At 45.3% G+C, this 24,982-nt stretch overlaps 1 protein-coding gene across 1 annotated transcript in view; it reads left to right on the top strand.

The window, feature by feature from the left end:
- The window catches only part of LOC126276055 (sodium channel protein Nach-like), a 159,662-nt gene that overhangs the window by 62,071 nt on the left and 72,609 nt on the right, over positions 1–24,982 (top strand). Inside the window, 2 exon segments of the mRNA XM_049977250.1 lie at positions 174–287; positions 13,556–13,841. Of these exon segments, the coding sequence (XP_049833207.1) occupies positions 174–287; positions 13,556–13,841 (400 nt within the window).

Below are 24,982 nucleotides of genomic sequence, written 5' to 3'. Positions count from 1 at the left end.
TATCAAGTTTTCCGATTTAGGTAGCACAAATAAAACAAAAGTTCCCTCAGAACACATTCTGTCTGTTTTTGCCTTCTGCCGCTTCCTCCTCCTCTCCCGCCCGATCCCATTATGTACATCTTCTTTTCTGTTGCAGCCCAGAGGATATAAAAAGATACCAAAGAGACAGAGAGGACGACCCAGGGATTAAAGTGGACTCACCGGGCTACGAAATGGGACTAACAGTTCTCGTGAACGACAACTACTCCGACTATTTCTACCCACTGATTTCGTCATCCGGGACCAAGGTAATGCTTACTTCCAGCCTGCACACCTCTTGTATGGCTATAATGAAATTTTCTGACAAGTTAAAACTGTATTTCGGACCAGGATTTGAGAATGGACGAGTGCTTTACGTTGGAATTTTTCTTAGCGTCCTCAGAAACCCTTCTTCCATCGTTACTGCCCTAGCACACCTGGGAAAGAGGATACTGTGCGGAATGGCTTAAATAAAACCTAAGGACACTTCTGACTAGTGGTGTCAGTGTTCTGATTTTTGCGTGATGTCTCGGGTTTACGGGAGTCACGAACCGTCCCAACTTTTGGGCACTCCTATCAATTCCAGATGTAATGCACGTTTACTTCAGAAATGGTCGAGCACACTGAAGTTTGGAATTGAGTTTCTGAACTTGCCTATGGCATTAACCGTAAAAGTGCTGCACCAGGGTGCGATCAGCCGATGAAGTAAAGGAACGGATTCAGCAAACGTTCGAATTGTATGTTTCCTAAACATTCAGCAGCGTGGTTTCCGATACTGTATTATTGCCACCAAGTCACTGATCCATAAACAGTGGTTCAACTTCTCCCCTCTTTCGCGACAATTAGTAGTGGAGAATGTTGTACCTTGAAACCAGTTTCAGACTTTCGCCTCCAATCAGCACAATATTAGAAGATTAATGTATTTTATTATTCCATTTTTAAATGTAGCATTCACTTGTTGTGTGCTGCAGTATTTTTCTGGAATTAAAAAAAAAATAGTCCGGAAAAGTTTTTCCAAACGTGGAAAAGTGCTCCAAGGTACAACATGATCGAGTACCGGGTGGTTGTAATTAAACTGATGGTGTTCGGAGTGCTGCAGTAGGGGCTGTATACATCGCAAGATGCTGTAACTTCGTAGGTATACTCATTAATCGACGCTCTTGCGGAATAAACTAAAAGAAATAATAATTCCAGTTCCTATCACCAGGTGAAAGAATGGTGCTGTAAGCAATGAATATGGTGTGGGTGCAGGAAAAGGGAGGAACGATTAAACACATAACGGTGGTTCTGGCGCTTTTATTAGGATATGGTCATAAGTTACAACAAGTGTTCAATATCGTCTCTAGACTCAGCAACATGCTGCATCCGTAACACCATGGTCGACTATTGCTATCAGAATATCAAGGGTAACTAAAACATGCGATATATACGGTCTTTCAGATATCGCCACAACCAGAAGTCACACGGTTTTAGGTTGGGGGAAGGCCACAGGTCGTGAATTTGCCGAGAAATGATGCGATCATAATGGAAGGTTTCTCACATCAAATCTTTCACCTGGCGAGCGACATGTCATGTCACCCCATCTTGTACGAAACTAGTGGTGTGCACACAGATGCGTTCTTGTAAAGCTGGCACCACGTTTTACATAATGACATCCTTATAAATTGCAGATGTCATTCTAGACCTAACAGGCCAGCGGTGAAGTAACTTTACCAGCAATGCACGGCCTTCCTCCTCAACACCAATTGCATTTCGTACAGAAAACTTCAGCCGTATTATTCCTTTATACCAAAAGTCACTTTACAAAATGAATCAATGTGAGTTGTGAAGCGACAGACAGCATACTGACTTCCAAGCAGGAAACGTTGCAGATTATGACTGCTTACAGCGCCATGATTTCAAATGGTGGCGGAAAGTTTCGTTATAAGCACATGCTACGTAGGAAAAAATGTTCTATTGAAATTTAAGAGTTGCAGTCAAGGAAATCTTGTCAGTGCTGTGTTTAATAGTATTATCTGGACGTTATTGCTCTGTTTTGTACCAATAAACAGGAAGGAAAGTAAGACTGAGTAATATTTTATGAAATACTAGTTAAAAGTTAAAAACATTTTGAAACAGAAGTTATTGAAAACTAACAAAAATTGTGAAGATATTAAAAAAAAACTAAGTTTGACTTGGCTGCCCATATGTTATACCATTAGCTATAAAACATACTTCTAGTGTGTGCTTTTAGCCTTGTCCAAAGGACCAGACACCATTTTTGATCCTGCAGACACTATGAATCAAAACAGAGGACTTAAAGACATTACAGAGATGAGAAAAATGCTGCGAGCAATGAGAATAATGGGCAACGGGCACTTCGTAATTGGTGTGTTGGGTAAGTTCAGAATTTGGGTCTAGTGAGAGGCGTGTACGGTAGTCTGCACTTGCGATGTCGTAGTGGCCAACGCATCTGCCTGGTAAGCAAGAAACCCAGGCTCGAGTCCTGCTCTCGCACATATTTTTAACTTCCCCAATTGATGTAAATCAGTGCCCACTGGCAGATAATGTCTTTAACTACTTAGTGTTTTGATTCATCGTGGTTGTGGGATCAGAAATGGTGCCTGTTCCTTCATAAATTTGTGACCACATGAGTAAAGTGTTGTTTTAGTGTTTTCTGTTATTAAGATTGCCAGTTCTGATCAGTTGGTACTTTGCACAAAATAACGAGGTGTGCGAAATTATGATAACAAATATTTGTAATGGAACTTGCCAAACTGTAGACAAATTTTCAAGTTTTTATGAGCGCTACCTGAGATTCTTTTGTGGGAGTATTCTCAGACGACGGATCCTTCAACAGCCATTCATGTCGTGGAAGGAAAAGCTCGTCATGTCCGCTTGTGTGGCCATTTGAAAACCGGCCTCAGAGGGCACAGTGGTGTCGTAAATGCTTCTGGCCTCAAGGTTCCGGAACCCCGCAGAGTGAGAAGCAAAGGCTGTTGACGGAGGCTGCTCTCCCTTGGCGCCAAAAGTTTGCTGGTAACCGTCTAAATGCAAGTGGACAAATCACTGGCTGGCATTGTAATTGTGGATGTTCTCCTTCTGTAAAAGGGGCCTTTAACTTCATTGCAAGTAGGTGACAATTGGCTTTGTTCCAGCATGTCATCTGCGGAGATTTATTTCTCTCGTTCAACAGCCAGTTGATACAAAGATTAATAACACAGACTTGGGTAAGGTGGGAGACTCCCGACTGGCTAACGCCAGCACTGGCTGCGTGAGCCTATCCTGAGACGAAGGTTAGAAAAGACGCTGGTTACTGCTACCCTGAAAGGGGCACCTGTACAGCGACAACATCTGGTTTGGGTAATGTTCACTGGTGAGGTACAGCACATCTTAACACTTTCCTCACTCAATGCTGTGTCTTTCCCTCAACCATTCTTTGTGGCGTAATTAATTCTTCAGGGAAGGAAATTAGCGAAGGGTAGAAGTCAAAGATTGACACCCATGCAATGGTGTCGCTGCTTTAAGTGAATAACGTATAGCTGACATACACTCATGCTCATAAATTAAGTATAATTGCAGAATGTGGTGCCACATAACGTGGCACTACACAAAACTGGCGCTAATAGCATAGGCACATAGGGAACACACATGACACAGATCTGTAAGTCCACGGTATCGGTGACAAGTTGAGAAAACCGTCCCAGAACACATATGCTACAAAACGCCACAGTTTCCTGCGCATGTACCCTGACATCAATATGGGATATGATCACCATGCACACGTACACAGGCCGCACAACGGGTTGGCATATTCTGGATCAGGTGGTCGAGCAGCTACTCGGGTATAGCCTCCCATTCTTGCAGCAATGCCTATCGGAGCTCCTGCAGTGTCCTAGGAGTGTGAAGACGTGCAGCGATATGTCGACCGAGAGCATCCCAGAGGTGCTCGATAGGGTTTAGGTCTGGAGAACAGGCAGACCACTCCATTCACCTGACATCTTCTGTTTAAAGGTACTCCTCCACGATGGCAGCTCCTTGGGGCCGTGCGTTATCATCCATCACCCACTGCCGTCCTGAAAAGGTGGACATACTGGTGCAAAATGACGTCCCGATACACCTGACCTGTTACAGTTCCTCTGTAAGAGACATGCAGGGGTGTACGTGCACCAATCATAATCCCACCCCACATCATCAAAGTACGACCTCCCTACAGGACATTTTCAAGGACATTAAGGGGTCGGTATCTGGTTCCTGGTTCACGTCAGATGAAAACCCGGCGAGACTCACTGTTCAGACTATACCTGGACTTGTCCGTGAACATAACCTGGCACCACTGGTACCATAATCTTGAGATCACACTTTGTGGCACTCGGAGGGCCCATGCTACGTACTGCTGTGTTCGACCAGCCTCCAGTCGCGCTAGTATTCTACCCCTCATCACGTCATCAATATGTTCTTTGAGCCATTTTCAACACACAGTCACCATTAGCACGTCTGAAAACGTCTGCACACTTACTCGCTGCACCGTACTCTGATATGCATCAACACACCTCTGCGTATGTGGACTGCTGCCAGCGCCACCGTGCGGCGACCGCAGGTCAAATGCACCGCATGGTCATACCCCGAGGTGATTTAAACCCGCAAATCGCCAACCAGAGCATTTGTTTCACAATGTATCAGCATTATCATTAATTTATGAGCATGTGTGTATTACGCATCTTGAGTGATAAGGATCTTTACGTGTAATCACCAAAAGCAATTGTAGATGGGATATGTTTATAGCAATGAACATCTAGATAAGATGACATTCACGCATTCATTTTCAGGTTGTTATCTTGTGGTGACGGCGTTTTAACACTCCCAGTTGATGTAGCGCGCCTACTATATGCAGACAGCTGTCTGTGTTCGTTGTACGACAGGACACAGAGCTCACAGTTTGCATTGTTTGGATTCAGAATAGCGGTGCTAGGTCTCCAAAGATGACGCAATGCCACTATCGCTTTCAGAGCCAGAGTTAGTGTCATAAAGGGCCCCAACACATTCGTTTTTTTCATCGTGAATAGTGGCCACAAGTGGCAGGAAGAAGAGAATGCGGAAGGCGGCACCTTAGTTAACCTGGATGATAAGCGAAACTAATTAGGAAATTGCTGAGTAGACAGGGGATACATAAAACACTATCATTAAAAAATTCGTGTATGAAACAAAGAACATTTATATTGCTGAAAAATTATTTCACTGTAGGAAATCTGACCTTTCAGACTGGGGCTCAACCAAATTTATCATGTGAAAGGAATGGGCTAGGGTTTTAAGCACAAAAAATGTCCAAATGTGTGTGAAATCTTATGGGACTTAACTGCTACGGTCATCAGTCCCTACGCTTACACACTACTTAACCTAAATTATCGTAAGGACAAAGACACACACCCATGCCCGAGGGAGGAGTCGAACCTCCGCCGGGACCAAACACACAGGCCGTGACTGCAGCGCCTTAGACCGCACGGCTAATCCCACGCGGCATTTAAAGTACACATTCTTCACCAATTGACAGAATTTACTAAGAGAAACAATTCTGAGGTCAGCGACAAATACTTTAAACATAAAGGGAAAAAAATCGATACCAGTAACATCTATAAAATGAAGCAGGGTCTTTTATAAAATTGTAACATTTTATAGACAATCACATAAAAATGGAATCCACTAATTTCAAATTACGACCGAATATTATCATGTAAACCACAAACTGTATATATTTTAACAAAGGGCACAGCTTAGGAGGCAGTGACGGGTTGTTCACTCGATATTTAAACAACCATGAAACTAAGGCGCAACAGCCTCAATTTTAGAATTTAAAAAGGGTATAAATATGAAACGTCAGGAGGAGGCACTGCCTGTATATCTCCATTGAGAAACAAATTCTGGCTTTGTATCTGAACTTGAAATTGAGTGAGTGGGAAAAAATTTAATATTTGGCGCTGCGGTCTTTTCTCTCCTACGCCCCTTAAAGTTCAGTATTAAGGAACTCTACGCTCTGCAAGACCGATCACAGTTAACAATTCGTGTCTAGAATTTTCGACAGAGATAAATTCCTTTAGCAACCGGCTTATGCCACATACTGCAGATTATATATACTTTTCCTCTTCCAAAATCTGAGTGGTAACGATAAACATAATTAACAGAACCCAACAGAACGATAACCTAACAAAGTAAGAAGTAACTAAAAACAATCTGTTTACACATGTGCACCACGTCTACGAAACACAGTCAACTGTGGCCAAACCAAGCGAGTGGTGCTCTATGCTCTAAGCCAATGCCATTACAGGCCCCGATCCCGATGGGGGGAGGGCGGGGTGGGGGGGGGGGGGGACGGGGAGAACGCGACATTAAATAAACTACTAAACCAAAAGAATGAGCAGTTTACAACAGCAGCAGCTTCTCTGACCACTGAAAAAAGAAGTGGCCAAGCTTAAAAACATTACACTTTTAAAACAAGGGGTACCAAACTGTCATAGAATAACTGGCCGCTTAGGCTGTTGGTAGAATGAGAAAAAACAGCAGTTACATGAGAGAGTTACGAGATTACAATTACGCCAGTCAGCGAGCGGTGACCTCCACTGATCACTTATGCCTTTAGAATGAGGAAAATAGCAGTTACATGAAACAATAGATTACTATTAACTAAGTTAGCAAGTGGCGACCTCCTTGGCGAAGACAGCGTGGCGTGTAGGACAGCTGCAAAGGCACAATGACCCAAGAACCCCATAAGGCGGTAGACCAACCTGCTGGTGATGCTGGAACAGGCTAAAGGTGCTTCTGAGTCCTGGCCGCTACTGCACGCTCAACACTGCCGCACTCACACCGCTCAGTGAGACAGATAACGCCGAGTGAACGTGTTATACACACACACGAAGTGTGCAACTCAACTCGGCTCCTCTCCGGTTTACAAAGGCGGGACAGAGAAACACTTTTATGCCCGAAACGATCGTGCTACTTTAAAAATTTCTATCTTCGCTTTCAGACAAGAGGAGTATTCCTCGGAGTCAAAATTCTCCCTAGACGAACAAGCAACAAGGGGTGTTGATTCTGCAGCCAGGAATCAGCAACCACGCGCAACTAGATTACCACTCGACAAATTAATCAATTCGGGAATACTCGATTGCGATCTACACTAAGGAAAGGTCTGGACGCAGAAAGCAGTTGTGCACATATAAACTTCTCAGTACTCAAAGACAGTATGCCTCTCCACAAATCAGCCACGTGACGCCCTTCGACACCCAGAGAGGAGGACGTCGCCGTCCAAGCTCACTGCTTCCCCCAGCAACGCCTCATGGCCGCGCGGTCTTAGGCGCCTTGCCACGATTCGCGCTGCTCCCCCCGTCGAAGGTTCGAGTCCTCCCTCGGGCATGGCTGTGTGTGTTGTCCTTACCCGTAAGTTAGTTTAAGTAGTGTGAGTGTGTAGGCCTAGGGACAGATGACCTCAGCAGTTTGGTCCTATAGGAACTTACCACAAATTTCCAGCGACTCGTTTCCTCGATCGCGTCGCCACCACCACGCCTGTAGATGAACAGCACACTCCATACCGCGGCCGCGAAACCATACGTATGAGGAGCGCAATTTATAGAAGGGAGACGACACTGTTGCACCTAAGAATTCACTACAGATACGCCATGTAATCAAAAGTATCCGGACACCCCCAGAAACATACGTTTTTCCTATTAGGTGCATTGTGCTGCCACCTACTGGCAGGTACTCCATATCAGTGACCTGAGTAGTAATTAGACATCGTGAGAGAGCAGAATGGGGCGCTCCGCGGAACTCACGAACTTCGAACGTGGTCAGGAGACTGGGTGTCACTTCTCTTATACGTCTGTACGCGAGATTTACACACTCCTTAACAATTCTAGGTCCACTGTTTCCGATGTGATAATGAAGTGGAAACATGAAGGGACACCTACAGCACAAAAGCGCACACGCCGACCTCGTCTGTTGGCTGATAGAGACTGCCAACACTTGAAGAGGGTCGTAACGTGTAATAAGCAGACATCGATCCAGAGCATCACACAGGAGTTCCAAACTGCATTAGGATCCACTGCAAGTAATATGACAGTTACGCGGGCGATGAGAAAACTTGGATTTCATCGTCGAACGGCTGCTCATAAGCCACCCGTCATGCTGGTGTAAGGAGCGTAAACACTGGACGATTGAACGGCGGAAAAACGTTGTGTGGAGTGACGAATCGCGGTACACAATGTGGCGACCCGATGGCAGAGTGTGGGTATGGCGAGTGCCCAGTGAATGTCATCTGCCATCGTGTGTAGTGCCAAGAGTAAATTTCGGCGGCAGTGGTGTTATTGTGTCGTGTTTTTCATGGAGGGGGCTTGCACCCCATGTTGTTTTGGGTAGCACTATGACAGCACAGGTCTATATTGATGTTTTAAGTACCTTCTTGCTTCCCAGCGTTGAAGAGCAATTCGGGGATGGCGATTGCATCTTTCAACACGATCGAGCACCTATTTATAATGCACAGCCTGTGGTGGAGTGGTTACACGACAATGACAACCCTGTAATGCATTGGCCTGCACAGAGTCCTGACCTGAATCCTATGGAACACATCCGGGATGTTTTGGAACGCCGACTTCGTGCCAGGCCTCACGGGACCCCTCCCCAGTGCCGCACTCTGTGAAGAATGTGCTGCCATTCTCCAAGAAACCTTCCAGCACCTGACTGAACGTATTCCTGCGAGAGTGGAAGCTGTCATCAAGGCTAAGGGTGGGCCAACACCGTATTGAATTCCAGTATTACCGGTGGAGGGCGCCACAAACTTGTAAGTCATTTTCAGCCAGTTGTCCAGGTGTCAGGATACTTTTGATCACATAGTGTGACTATTTGTGGTCACCTGACACACAAAGGGAAACTCGTTTTTTTTAATTAAACACTAAATAAGTACTGGTTAATGAATGCCAAACATTGTGGCGTTACTTCAGCAAATAAATTTAACGTGTACAGTGGAGATACTTTTCGGGGAAACCTTTCTTTATGAACCACAAAGATCAGCGAGATCACTACACTGATGAGAATTCAGTCAAAGCAGCAAATGTGCATGCTTGCAACGTCTTCTGACCACACGGCCGATGTCGGATGTGGCTTGCGGCACCACGACGCTGCTAGCACACACCTGCTCGAAACAACTGCTCGCAGCGTGCTACAACGGTGGCACATTATTGTAGATATGTCTTTGTCGAACGTAATGAATAATGAAACTATAACGAGACTCCAGATGGCAAGTGGTTGAACCCAATGTAAAAACCGTTGGCGTCTTCCTAACGCGCAAAGTCTGATGTCCGAACTTCCGAGAAAGAGGGTGAGGTGGCCACATCCCAGAGTCTTATGCTCGGTACTCATTAAGCTTTCGACCTCGAAACCAGGGCTCCTACCAAATACTGAAGAAGGCATCGACCAAGTTCTGCCTGCTGAGATTCAGAAAGCAGATAATACCATCGTTCCTCATGGGTTTCCCACCCGACCTAGGCTCCAACCGACACAAAGCAGAACATTTCCTGTAACAGGGCGCCTCTATGAACGAAGGAGAGCCGTTCAAATTTTCAGCGGGTTCTAACATTTCCACCAATTTGGATAAACAGGTAAGTTGTCTCACAATGATAATATCATATTCCGGAGGACTGATGACCATAGATGTTAAGTCCCATAGTGCCCAGAGCCACTTGAACCATTTTTTTTTTTTTTTTTTTTTTTTAAGTTGTGTGAAGTCTGATGGGAGACGAAGACGATGCCACCAGTTATCAGCACACCCCTTAGGCAAGCAGTTCCACGGGTTCAGCAGGACGGCGGCTGAGAGATGTTTCGGGGCGGTGTCTTACAACAATGCTGGACGCCTCTTGTCCTCGAGGGTAAATGTAGAACTGAGAGAGGACTCTCCAACTAATTGTCAAGAGCTCTTACGAATATCTTTGAAGATGATGAGAAAGTTAGACAGCACACAGCCGCAAGCAGGCCCCCCCCCCCTTCCGCCTTGTTCACCATCTTCGCATATTTATGAGCTCACACAAGGGCCGCCACCGAAAACTAGGAAAGGCTTGAGCAGCAGCACTTCGTGGTCAACAATCCAAGGATGTTACAACACATGGCGTGAAGCAACACAGTATTGTGTAGTACCCCGTAGCACATCTGCATTTTCTGTGTGAATTTAGATTTTCCCGCTGTATGATGATTTTGAACACTTCTTCGGTATTTAGCCGGATGACGTCGCCTGCCGGCCGCGGTGGTCTCGCGGTTCTAGGCGCGCAGTCCGGAACCGTGCGACTGCTACGGTCGCAGGTTCGAATCCTGCCTCGGGCATGGATGTGTGTGATGTCCTTAGGTTAGTTAGGTTTAAGTAGTTCTAAGTTCTAGGGGACTAATGACCACAGCAGTTGAGTCCCATAGTGCTCAGAGCCATTTTACGTCGTCTAGATGGTGTGCTATCTCGTTGCAGTCGTGAAGTAATCCTCATCAACATCTTCTGCAGGGCGCCGCATATATTCCATACCTGTCGGCCAGTGGCAGACCAAGTTCACAGAAGAGTCAATTATTACCTACTAGCGGCCTAACCTGGCTTCGAATGGGTTGTGCTAAGTACCTACGGCCGGACACCTTGTCTGGTATAGTGGTATTAATTATATACATAGACTTTCCTCGTGAATCAGTCTATGTATTAGTGAAAACTTATCAAAATACCTACAGTAGTTCCTGAGATTAGCCTTCACATGAGCTATTGCTCAGTCGTTCTAGCTGAAAACTGGTCATGTCGGACAATCAACCGCCATGTCATCCTTAGCCAATGGAGTCAATTTGATGCGAATGGAGGGGGATGGGGTCAGCACATCTCTCCCCTGGCCATTGTCGGCTCTGCAGACATTGGCCGCGCGGTTAGAGGCGCCATGTCACTGACTGCGCGGACCCTCCCGCCGGAGGTTCGAGTCCTCCTTTCGAGATGTTCTTAGCGCAAGTTAGTTAAGTATTGTGTAAGTCTAGGTACCGATGACCTAAGCAGTTTGGTCCCTTAGAAATTCACACACATTTGAACATTTCCAGACCTTGAAGCCGCTACTTCTCATGTAAGTAGCTCCTCATTTGCCACACGAGGCATAATGGACAACGATCGAGAACCTCCATTAAGAAAGTACTGAGAATTCACTGGACCTCTTGGCAGTCCGCCCTGCTGACTAGGCAGCTACAGAGCCTTCACATGAAAACAGCAAAATGTGGCTGAGAACTGTAATTTACAATATGCGAGCAAAGTGTAAAGACGAAAGTAACTCTGTTGTGATGTGTCGCTGCCAAATACTTAGCTCGATGAAACGTGGGCTATACATAGAAAGAACTATCACAGTACAGTTAAGGAGGCAAAGATATACGGAATGAGAGGAACAGAAATTACTTATTCACGAACAATAATTAGTGTGAACTCACCGTGATTTATGATTGTTCCCTGGACATTGGAAAACACATGACGTGGCTCTTAACAGCGTGTGTGACCACTGCGGATGATAGTGCACGTTCTGCGACGTGCTCCGATGCTGGCCCTAAGGTTGGTACGGGGGTCTTGAGGTAGGGCGTTCCATTCCTCCATCACCGCGATTGACAAGTGCTGGATGATTGCTGGAGCATGTGGGAATGCTCCAGTACGTCTCCCCTACGCCACCTGCACTTGTCCGATGGCATTTAGTCTGGGGAATGGGCAGCCCAATCGATTGGTCGAATATCCTCACGTTCCGAGGGCTCCTCCATCAGCGCAATGTGACGTGGTCGTGCATTGTCATCCACAAAAATGAAGTCAGGGCTGAATGCGCCCCTGAAAAGACGAACGTGGGGAAGCAGTACAGTTTCAGAATAATGATGACCGGTGAGTGTACCGTGTTCAAAGATTTGGCGGTCAGTACACCCATGCCACGTTACGCCTCCTCACAGCGTAACACCTGGACCACCAAAATGAAAATGCTGGACGTAACATGACGTGAGATGTGGACAATGAACGCATCCACAAATGTTGTACTCCTTAAGCATGAGCGTCTTTTCACGGATGCATTCGGTCGTGGCCGTCATTTTTATGGATGACAGCGACCGACCACATCAAACTGTGCAAGCTCTTCGGACGAGGGAATATGGGCTGGTCTGTCGCTTCCCCCGACTTAAGTCTACGGAGCACATGTGGAATGCGGTGGGGAAACGTACTGCAGCACATCCACACTCTCCAACGACCATCCAGCACTTGTCAATCGTGCTGGTCTAGGAGGGGAATGGCCTGCCAGAAGAACATCTTAGCAACCTTGTTGCCAGTATGGGAGCACATTCAGAACATGCGTCACCGTCTGTGGTGGTCACACATGCTATTAAAAACCACGTCTCACCATTTGTAATGTCTAACTGTGTATGAGAGCATCATAAATTGCAATGGCTTCATTGAAATTATTGTCTTTGAATAAAAGTGTTAGTACTGTTCGTCTCACTGCATATTTCTTTCAGTTAGCTTCTGTACAAACTGTAACAGCTTCTTCTACGCCTGATCTAAGTTTCATATAGCTGTGTTACTTTTCTGTGACACGTCGTCTGAATGTTACTCTCGTCCTTAAGATTTGAGCACCAGTGTATTTACTTATTTCAGCTTCGTAAGCATAATATAATATAATAATTCCAATCCCAAAGGAAGCAGGTGTTGACAGATGTGAAAATTACCGAACTATCAGTTTCATAAGTCACAGTTGCAAAATACTAACGCGAATTCTTTGCAGACGAATGGAAAAAGTGGTAGAAGCCGACCTCGGGGAAGATCAGTTTGGATTCCGTAGAAATAATGGAACACGTGAGGCAATACTGACCTTACGACTTATCTTAGAAGAAAGATTAAGGAAAGGCAAAAATACGTTTCTAGCATTTGTAGACTTAAAGAAAGCTTTTGACAATTTTGACTGGAATATTCTCTTTCAAATTCCAAATGTGGCAGCGGTAAAATACAGGGAGCGAAAGGCTATTTACAATTTGTACAGAAAGCAGATGGCAGTTATAAGAGTCGAGGGGCATGAGAGGTAAGCAGTGGTTGGGAAGGGAGTGAGACAGGGTTGTAGCCTCTCCCCGATGTTATTCAATCTGTATATTGACCAAGCAGTAAAAGAAACAAAAGAAAAATTCGGAGTAGGTATTAAAATCCATGGAGAAGAAATAAAAACTTTGAGGTTCGCCGATGACATTGTAATTCTGTCGTAGAGGGAGACCGAGAGATGAATGCACTAAGCAGATTCAGAAGGATGTAGGTTGCAGTAAGTACTGGGAGATGAAGAAGCTTGCACAGGATAGAGTACCATGGAGAGCTGCATCAAACCAGTCTCAGGACTAAAGACTACAACAACAACAACAACAAGCAAAATATTTCTTTAACTGACCTAAGGTCACACATGTTCACAGACATGGAGCTGGAGCACCAGTTTTGCGGACATTTTACGTGTAGCTCGTGAAGTGGGTTTCGGACAGAGTGGTGCAGGCGAGGCGGCCGCATCGTGCGCAGGTGCTGGTGTTCAACCCGCGCGACTACCCGGACACGCCGAGCGGCAGCCTGACGGAGAAGCTGGTGCCGCCGGGCACCGAGGTGTTCCTGCGGCTGGGCGCCACCAGCACGTGGAGCACGGAGAGCGTGCGCGGCTACAGCCAGCAGCGGCGCGGCTGCCTCTTCCAGAGCGAGCTGGCCGACCTCTTCGCCGGCTACTACTCTTACAGCGACTGCCTCATGAACTGCCGCATCAGCAGCATCGCCGCGCTCTGCGACTGCGTGCCCTTCTACTTCCCTAGCAGGGGTCAGTGCCACAAACCTCTACCGCTCTCGTCACCTCTGTTGTGCGTACTCATGAGGCTCTCTGCGCTACTCTGTCCTGTGCGAGACTCTTCATCTCTTCATAGCCACTGCAACCTGCACACATTTGAACCTGCATACCACGTTCATGTTTACGTCCACACCTACAATCCTCCCCCCCCCCCCCCCTCCCCACACACACACGCACTTTCCTCCATTACCAAACTCACTATTCGTTGATGCCTCGGGATGTGTCATGTCAGCCGATCCCTTATGTCGAATCGTGCCATAAATTTCTCTTTTCCCCATTTCGATTCAGTAACTCATCATTAGTTATTCGATCTACCAATCCTGGGCAGAGGAAACATTCGGAGGGCTAAGTCGCTGGGAACTGTCATGTCGTAAATACTTACCAAAATTGAAAACATTTATTAACACCACAATCCAGCGAATTAGAGCGCGTGAGCATAATAAAAACAGAAGAAAAAAGTGGTAGAGCACTTGCCCGCGAAAGGCAAAGGTCCCGAGTTCGAGTCTCGGTCCGGCACACAGTTTTCATCTGCCAGGAAGTTTCATATCAGCGCACACTCCGCTGTAGATTGAAAACTTCTTTCTTGAAACATCCCCCAGGCTGTGGCTAAGCCATGTCTCCACAATATCCTTTCTTTCAGGAGTGCTAGTTCTGCAAAGTTTAGTTCTGCAAGGTTCGCAGAAGAGCTTCTGTTAAGTTTCGAAGGTAGCGGACGAGGTACTGGCAGAAGTAAAGCTGTGAGGACGGGGCGTGAGTCGTGCTTGGGTAGCTCAGTGGTAGAGCACTTGCCTGCGAAAGGCGAAGGTCCCGAGTTCGAGTCTCGGACCGGCACACAGTTTTAATCTGCCAGGAAGTTTCAGAAGAAAACATTATTTGCGCTCAAATCGAACAAGTACGTATGGATATCTTAAACAAAGTGTCAACCTGGTAAAATTCCTGGCCCTTAACTCAAACAGTACAGCACATGGTAAATCAACAAGCCTACAATTAAATAATTACACAAGCTAGATGAACAGTAATTGGATACGCAGCTAACGTTAACTCTGCCAATCAGCTAAAGGTAGCATGAATTAGACAATTTAAACAACAAAGAAGGTCTACATTGTGCTTGACTATAGAAAAGACAGACAGATCCAGCAAAATCAAGCACTAAACCGACCGATCAGACATAAAGAATCACCCACTGAAACACCGCTAAGCAATAGTGTAAGAGCATCCCTTCCCTGATCCCAGGGTCTAATCCACACAGATCTTCAGCAAATCACATATATTTCAGCCAAACATACTCAGGCCTTGCGACAGCCCCGCCATTGGGACAATAGTAAACAGAAAAGCACGGAAGCCTCCAACAGTTAGCACAACATGAAAGTGAATAGCAAACAGTCCGCAAGTGAACGCTTAACCGATGTTTTGTCGAGACCAACACTTTTCTTGCGCAGTACCGTTGAAGATAACACACCACGGCTAGAATCCATCTGCTTACCGTTAGCACGGCCTCTCCTGGAGCCAAGACGCCAGTCGCCATCCGCCTGCCCAAGACACGAACCCACTCCCGCATGTTCAGAACAATACAATGTTATCCATTTTCAGAATGTGAGGTAGGGATTGATACATATTGACAGTAATAATTGGTGGCATTTAGCTGTTTTGTGTACTACAATCGAGCCTTCCAAGAGAGCATGCGCTCATCATCTGGTTGTCAAATTCAGCAGATGGGGATGAAACTATAAAAAGTAACTCAACACATTTTCGGGGTTCGCAAAATAAAATCAAATAAAAACGCATTGGTCTTTGAGTCCTTGTCTTATGTTAAAGCCGCCGACCTCAGCCAGCAGTCGCGAAAGGCATCAGTTTATCCACCTTTCATGATGTTATGATCATCGAAATTTCACTGGGCTCGAGAGAGTGCCTTTCCTTTGAGTATTTTTCCGTGTAATCATGCCAGGGAGAGAGATTCCGTCGAGAATCAAATTAAGTGCTATTCTTATTTCAATTCTGATTATGTTTGATATCAGCGTACCACGTACCACATTATCCATATTACTAAGGCTTTATGATACATGAATGTGCGAAGGATTGAAATCACGTATACATTATTAAAATGTGTGCAGCCTTCTTGGTTTCTCCTTGTAGTGAGGCGTAAGAAAGGGCGCTGAATTTAAGTTTCCGAGCGTGGATTGTGGTGACAGTTTGGAGATGGCGCCTGCCTGTCTGTCTCACTCTTCTTGAACGGTTCCCCTTGCTGTTGGTCTCTCAGACCAAAGCGCAAGGCTAGCGAATTTTCAAATTTTGGGCGTTAGATGGGTGGAAAATTGTAAGCAACGTTCCCAGGCGTTGCTTCAGCTTCTTTCTGAATGGAGAAAACGCTCGGCGCCACTGTGGTGGTCCTATTGGTCCACTGAGTCGGGTCAGGTTGCGGTTTCTGCTGTGTTTGGCAGTCGCGATCTACAAGTCTGGTGAGTAACATGTACAGCCACTGTACGCACGTGAATCGAATATTTTGGATCGGAGTTCGTTTGGTTTTTCGACTTACTCACTGAATTCACCAACCGAATCACTTTGCTTCACGTGTGCAAATTTTGCCAACGTAATTTCTGCTAGGGCTCACTCTGTCTTCACGATTCACTTCATACCTCGTGTTCTAAGTAGATTTCGCGAATATATAGGTCATGTTTGACGACGCTTTTATGAGAATTATAGAGTTTATTCGAATTTAAATAGCCATGGTGAACTTTCCTTCTAATATCTGCTTTTCCATCTGTACCGAATATCTTAATATTTTTGGTTGAGCACACGAGCATGTGTGGTCGTTTCCTCTGATGACATTATCCTTGCTGAATAAATATGGTGATTAAAGATGTTGTAGGGAACGAATCCCTGCTAATGGTTGGGTTGGGTTGTTTTGGGGGAAGAGACCAGACAGCGAGGTCACTGGCTCATCAGATTAGGGAAGGAAGGGGAAGGAAGTCGGCCGTGTCCTTTCAAAGGAACCATCCCAGCATTTGCCTGGAGCGATTTAGGGAAATCACGGAAAACCTAAATCAGGATGACCGGACGCGGGATTGAACAGTCGTCCTCCCGAATGCGAGTCCAGTGTGCTAGTGCCTGCTAAGGAACTGGATAATCTTTATGTTAAATGTTTGCTGAAGTCGAGGAATGCATTCATCTTTTGATAACATACGTCAATTATTATTCAAGTTAATTTAGTAGATTTTCCCCCTTATGTGCATTCCAGCTCTCCATTCTGTCTCCTGTGCTCATTAACCATAGTTGCCTTGTATGATAAATGCACTAGAAAATAAATAGCAAAATTTGTTCCCTGATCGTTTGGTGGTCAGAGTTCCGTTGCGCATTTCATAATAAAATATTGGGCTAGTTCCAATTAAAACTCTTGTGTGGTTTCAGTTGGCTAGGCACTCTGTGGGAGAGAGGCACTGCTTTATCAAGGTAGGAAGTTTATAGGCTCCACAAGGTCAATGTTGTATGGTGAAGGATCGTCCTTCATTAAGAGAAATGAAATCAGTTAAAAACGATTTTAAAAACGACAGGGGTCTTTTAGTCGTTTCATGAATGCTGCAAATTTTTTGTATACTTTTTAATGTTTTATCTCGATGAGGTGAGCTTAACAACCTGATGATGCGAGCACTGTCTTTCGAAATGCGCTGTTGAGCTGTGTGTAGGACACGAAACGATTGACTGCTACCAGCGGTGATAACAAGTTCCAGTAGCTGCTGACCAGGTCCGGACCACCACACCACCCCACTGCTAGCCACACGAACTTGGGGCTCTGTGCGTCCAGCCTGTACTCCCATCCATTTGAAACACCCCCGTTTAAATTCCTTTATTGGGTTTTGTGTGTGATTACCGAAACCGCCAAACAACTAATTATTATATTAATATGACCGTGTGCTAAATGGATGAACGGCCATCGGTTTTTCTGCTGTGGTTTCGGGGCTATTTCAGCCGAGTGCTGCTGTTCTGAGACTGAATACTGGAATCATTGAAAGTTTGTATAATATCAAGGACCACAAAGGTTGCGATGTATAAACTGATATGTATTATCTACTAACACACGACTTATGCGTAGTTGCTACCTTCACCCTACACGTTTAATTATGGTTATATCTTTTATTGATTGTGGCTTTTATGTACTTCGTCACACACAATGATGATGGTTAACATTCAGAACAATCCTCACTGCAATCCATGGTTGTTGCTGGCCGACGCGAAACACGTAATTCGGCACTTGTCACTTCGGTTTCATATCACTCGCGAATCGCTATCGGTGAGGGTCCACCCCACGACGATCAGGGGGACGCGTTCATTTGTCATACCCCGGTGAATTTACCGTTTACTACTCACTCGACCACAATTCTTGCCCATCTCGCCAGTAATACCTCTCATTCGACACTCTCCAGTACTACACTGCCACCTGCAGCTCTCGACAATCGTCTCCTGTCTACTATCGATCTGGGTAACGGATACTAGCATCTACGCTTGTGGAATCACGGACCCTTACACGTTGCTCCCTTGTTACCCAACCTGGGTATCTCTGCACAGACTCCCTAATGTATCGAATCCCGTTTTCATTACTAACAGTAAGGTAGTAATATGGCCGTATAACTGAATAATCCCCCCCATGAACCATGAACCTTGCCGTCGGTGGGGACGCTAGCGTGCCTCAGCAACACAGATAGCTGTACAGTAGGTGTAACCACAACAGAAGGGTATCTGTTGAGAGGCCAGACAAACGTGTGGTTCCTGAAGAGGGGCAGCAGCCTTTTCAGTAGTTGCAGGGGCAACAGTCTGGATGATTGACTGATCTGGCCTTGTAACATTAACCAAAATGGCCTTGTTGTTCTGGTACTGCGAACGGCTGAAAGCAAGGGGAAACTACAGCCGTAAAATAGTCCCCCATTCGGATCTCCGGGCGGGGACTACTCAAGAGGACGTTGTTATCAGGAGAAAGAAAACTGCCGTTCTACGGATCGGAGCATGGAATGTCAGATCCCTTAATCGGGCAGGTAGGTTAGAAAATTTAAAAAGGGAATTGGATAGGTTAAAGTTAGATATAGTGGGAATTTGTGAAGTTCGGTGGCAGAAGGAACAGGACTTCTGGTCAGATAAATGCTGTGTTATACATACAAAATCAAATAGGGGTAGTGCAGGAGTAGGTTTAATAACGACTAAAAAAATAGGAGTATGGGTAAGATACAACAAATAGCGTAGTGAACGCATTATTGTGGCCAAGATAGACACGAAACCCACGCCTACCATAGTAGTACAAGTTTATATGCCAACTAGCTTCGCAGATGACGAAGAGATTGATGAAATGTATGATGAGAATTTTGCACACAGCATAAATTAACCATAGCTAACACTTGGTTCAAGAAAAACGAATGAAGGTTGTACACATGGGAAGAGACCTGGAGACACTGGAAGGTTTCAGATAGATTATATAATGGTAAGACAGAGATTTAGGAGCCAAGTTTTAAATTGTAAGACATTTCCAGGGGCAGATGTGGACTCTGACCACAATCTATTGGTTATGAACTGTAGATGAAAAGTGAAGAAACTACAAAAAGGAGGGAATTTAAGGAGATGGAACTTGGATAAACAGACTAAGCCAGAGGTTGTTTAGAATTTCAGGGAGAGCATAAGGGAACAGTTGACAGGTGTGGGGGAAAGAAATACAGTAGAACAAGAATGGGTACCTTTGAGAGATGAAATAGTGAAAGCATCAGAGGATAAAGCAGGTAAAAAGACGAGGGCAAGCAGAAATATTGAATTTAATTGATGAAAGGAGGACAGATAAAAAAATGCAGAAAATGAAGCAAGAAAAAATGAATACAAACATCTCAAAAATGAGATCGACAGGAAGTGCAAAATGGCTAAGCAAGGATGGCTAGAGGAGAAATGTAAGGATGTAGAGGTGTTTATCACTAGGGGTAACACAGATGCTGGCTACAGGAAAATTAAAGAGACTTTCGAAGAAATGAGCACCACTTGTATGAATATCAAGAGCTCAGATGGAAACCCAGTTCTAAGCAAAGAAGGAAAACCAGAAAGGTGGAAGAGGGTGATGTACTTGGGAACAATATTATAGAAATGGAAGAGGATGTAGATGAAGATAAAATCGGAGATATGATACTGTGTGAAGAGTTTGACAGAGCACTGAAAGACCTAAGTCGAAACAAGTCCCCGGGAGTAGACGACATTCGATTAGAACTACTGACAGCCTTGGGAGATCCAGACCTAACAAACCTTTACTGGTGAGCAAGATGTATGAGACAGGCGAAGTACCCTCAGACTTCATGAAGAATATAATAATTCCAATCCCAAAGAAAGCAGGTGTTGACAGATGTGAAAATTACCGAACTATCAGTTTAATAAGCCACGGCTGCAAAATAATAACACGAAATTTTTGCAGACGAATGGAAATATTGTTAGTAGCTGAAATCGGGGAAGATTAGTTTGGATTCCGTAGAAATGTTGGAACACGGGAGGCAATACTGACCCTACGACTTACCTTAGGAAATAGATTAAGGAAAGGCAACCTACGTTTCTAGAATTTGTAGACTTAGAGAACATTTCTGACAATGTTTCTAACATTAAGCGTGGTGTCTGTTTGTTCTAAATCGTGTCTCCCTACCACTTTCGCGCAACGACGCTCTGAGCGTGTTTTTTAGGGAATTGACTAGTTTGAACCTGGGACCTGTTGCTGGTAAGGAGTCGCCAGACCACACATGATATGTAGAGTTCAGAAGAGTTCAGTGAGACTAGCGATGATATAACCAAATACTGAATGGTTTCAGTGTCAGCCCCACTGCACTCTCTGTAAAAGAATCTTAATACTAACTAAATTTAGTGGAAGGGGTTCAAGGCTTTCCTGTTTGTAGTTAGCTGGTAAAATAACGTCGAAAAAGTAGTTAAGTTCACCATTGGAATTTTTACTCTACTCCCAAAACATTGTCTATAAATTGCAATACTGATAAAAGGAAATGTTTTAATACAGGATGATAAAAACCAACTGCGTTCAACAAAAATGTGAACGAATACTCCCTGTGTTTCCAAGTTCTACAATGGATCGAAGGGTGACCTATGCCGTATCACATCTATAAGCTACTTTTAAGTTAAGTTTCATAAAAGAGAAAACTATCAAAAATGGTCTCCAGTGACCCTCAATTATCTTTAATTACTTATCTAACATGTCGTAAATTACAGTGGCTGATGTGGCTTCTCAATAATTATATAACAGAAAAATCGTCGCGATTCAGATTTTAACTTCAAGTATACCATGAACTTTAATCGACGATCGACACTACTATTACGCAAAAAGATGATGTAACAGATGAGACTTCTGAAGTTCAGAGTGAAGCCTTATGCGCTTTGCTTCCTTGCGTGCATTCATTACCTTGTCGTTGGTTAGGGAGCATCAGAGGGTGGCGGGCGGCGCAGCTCCACACACCTCGCCATCTCGGAAGCAATTCTTAACTTCTCTTTACTATAATTTACCGAAGTATGCTTAAGAAAAGCTATCTGGCTGTGTTTTCAGCTGACCAATCAGGGTCTCAATGTTAACCTTAAGCTCTGCCTACAAAAATTCTATCTATCCAATGAGAAACTTAAATTTTTTCGTGGTGGGGCAATGTTTTTAATGTTTGCTACGTAACGGAGACGCGAAAAAGTCTCACGCTAAAACTTGCAGCTGGTGTGGCCCTTTTAGTGTTACCGTAAGATCTATACTGTTCTTCTGGTGGACACTATCTTTTAACATGGGCTGGGGGTGGTCTTGGCGGTCGGCTGGTGAGGTGGGTGTCCGTCCCTTATTGTAGGGCCTCCTAGTCTACACGATTCTGCTCTCAGCTTCTGTTCCCGTTTCTCCCTTCGGAACTGTGTCTGTTTCACGGTGGGAAGGTATGACGTGCATTTAGGCTTACTCGTTGATCGTATTACTTTGGTTAATTTAATGTCAGGATTTATTTGGAGCTATGTGACATACTGACGGATTTTCTATCATGTCAGGGTTTACATGGAAGCTATTGGATTTGCCTGACACCTTACATGTTCACTGCAATACTCTCTTTAAAATTATGAAGATGGCAAGGGTCAAATGCAGGGAGCAAAAGGTTATTTACAATTCGTACAGAAACCAGATGGCAGTTATAAAAATCGAGGGGCATGAAAGGGGAAGGGAGTGAGACAGGGTTTTAGCCTATCCCCAATGTTAATCTCTATATTGAGCCAGCACTAAAGGAAACAAAAGAAAAATTCAGAGTAGGAATTAAAATCGATGGAGAAGATATAAAAACTTTGAGGTTCGCCGATGACATTGTAATTCTATCAGAGACGATCTATTGACTCGTAATCAGCATGGCTTCAGAAAACATCGCTCTTGTGCAACGCAGCTAGCTCTTTATTCGCACGAAGTAATGGCCGCTATCGACAGGGGATCTCAAGTTGATTCCGTATTTCTAGATTTCCGGAAAGCTTTTGACACCGTTCCTCACAAGCGACTTCTAATCAAGCTGCGGAGCTATGGGGTATCGCCTCAGTTGTGCGACTGGATTCGTGATTTCCTGTCAGAAAGGTCGCAGTTCGTAGTAATAGACGGCAAATCATCGAGTAAAACTGAAGTAATATCAGGTGTTCCCCAGGGAAGCGTCCTGGGACCTCTGCTATTCCTGATCTATACTACTGGAAATTGAAATAAGAACACCGTGAATTCACTGTCCCAGGAAGGGGAAACTTTATTGACACATTCCTGGGGTCAGATACATCACATGATCACACTGACAGAACCACAGGCACATAGACACAGGCAACAGAGCATGCACAATGTCGGCACTAGTACAGTGTATATCCATCTTTCGCAGCAATGCAGGCTGCTATTCTCCCATGGAGACGATCGTAGAGATGCTGGATGTAGTCCTGTGGCACGGCTTGCCATGCCATTTCCACCTGGCGCCTCAGTTGGACCAGCGTTCGTGCTGGACGTGCAGACCGCGTGAGACGACGCTTCATCCAGTCCCAAACATGCTCAATGGGGGACAGATCCGGAGATCTTGCTGGCCAGGGTAGTTGACTTACACCTTCTAGAGCACGTTGGGTGGCACGGGATACATGCGGACGTGCATTGTCCTGTTGGAACAGCAACTTCCCTTGCCGGTCTAGGAATGGTAGAACGATGGGTTCGATGATGGTTTGGATGTACCATGCACTATTCAGTGTCCCCTCGACGATCACCAGAGGTGTACAGCCAGTGTAGGAGATCGCTCGCCACACCATGATGCCGGGTGTTGGCCCTGTGTGCCTCGGTCGTATGCAGTCCTGATTGTGGCGCTCACCTGCACGGCGCCAAACACGCATACGACCATCATTGGCACCAAGGCAGAAGCGACTCTCATCGCTGAAGACGACACGTCTCCATTCGTCCCTCCATTCACGCCTGTCGCGACACTACTGGAGGCGGGCTGCACGATGTTGGGGCGTGAGCGGAAGACGGCCTAACGGTGTGCGGGACCGTAGCCCAGCTTCATGGAGACGGTTGCGAATGGTCCTCGCCGATACCCCAGGAGCAACAGTGTCCATAATTTGCTGGGAAGTGGCGGTGCGGTCCCCTACGGCACTGCGTAGGATCCTACGGTCTTGGCGTGCATCCGTGCGTCGCTGCGGTCCGGTCCCAGGTCGACGTGTTGAGCAATTCGGCGGTACGTCCACCCGGCCTCCCGCATGCCCACTATACGCCCTCGCTCAAAGTCCGTCAACTGCACATACGGTTCACGTCCACGCTGTCGCGGCATGCTACCAGTGTTAAAGACTGCGATGGAGCTCCGTATGCCACGGCAAACTGGCTGACACTGACGGCGGCGGTGCACAAATGCTGCGCAGCTAGCGCCATTCGACGGCCAACACCTCGGTTCCTGGTGTGTCCGCTGTACCGTGCGTGTTATCATTGCTTGTACAGCCCTCTCGCAGTGTCCGGAGCAAGTATGGTGGGTCTGACACACCGGTATCAATGTGTTCTTTTTTCCATTTCCAGGAGTGTATATAAATGACCTGGGTGACAATCTGAGCAGTTCTCTTAGATTGTTCGCAGATGATGCTGTAATTTACCGTCTTGTAAGGTCATCCGAAGACCAGTATCAATTGCAAAGCGATTTAGAAAAGATTGCTGTATGGTGTGTCAGGTGGCAGTTGACGCTAAATAACGAAAAGTGTGAGATGATCCACATGAGTTCCAAAAGAAATCCGTTGGAATTCGATTACTCGATAAATAGTACAATTCTCAAGGTTGTCAATTCAACTAAGTACCTGGGTGTTAAAATTACGAACAACTTCAGTTGGAAGGACCACATAGATAATATTGTCGGGAAGGCGAGCCAAAGGTTGCGTTTCATTGGCAGGACACTTACAAGATGCAACAAGTCCACTAAAGAGACAGCTTACACTACACTCGTTCGTCCTCTGTTAGAATATTGCTGCGCGGTGTGGGATCCTTACCAGGTGGGATTGACGGAGAACATCGAAAGGGTGCAAAAAAGCTCAGCTCGTTTTGTATTATCACGTTGTAGGGGAGAGAGTGTGGCAGATATGATACACGAGTTGGGATGGAAGTCATTACAGCATAGACGTTTTTCGTCACGGCGAGACCTTTTTTACGAAATTTCAGTCACCAACTTTCTCTTCCGAATGCGAAAATATTTTGTTGAGCCCAACCTACATAGGTAGGAATGATCATCAAAATAAAATAAGAGAAATCAGAGGTCGAACAGAAAGGTTTAGGTGTTCGTTTTTCCCGCTCGCTGTTCGGGTGTGGAATAGTAGAGAGATAGTATGATTGTGGTTCGGTGAACCCTCTGCCAAGCACATCATGTAGATGTAGATGTAGAGACAGCAAAGAACCTGGAAGAGCAGTTGAACGGAATGGACAGCGTCTTGAAAGAAGGATATAAGATGAACATCAAAAAAAGCAAAACGAGGATAATGGAATGTAGTCGAATTAAGTCGGGTGATGCTGAGGGAATTAGATTGGGAAATGAGACACTTAAAGTAGTAAAGGAGTTTTGCTATTTGTGGATCAAAATAACTGATGATGGTTGAAGAAGAAAGGA

Source organism: Schistocerca gregaria, chromosome 1, assembly GCF_023897955.1.
Source record: "Schistocerca gregaria isolate iqSchGreg1 chromosome 1, iqSchGreg1.2, whole genome shotgun sequence".
Classification (NCBI taxonomy): domain Eukaryota; kingdom Metazoa; phylum Arthropoda; class Insecta; order Orthoptera; family Acrididae; genus Schistocerca; species Schistocerca gregaria.
This window is presented reverse-complemented; position numbering and strand designations above follow the sequence as displayed.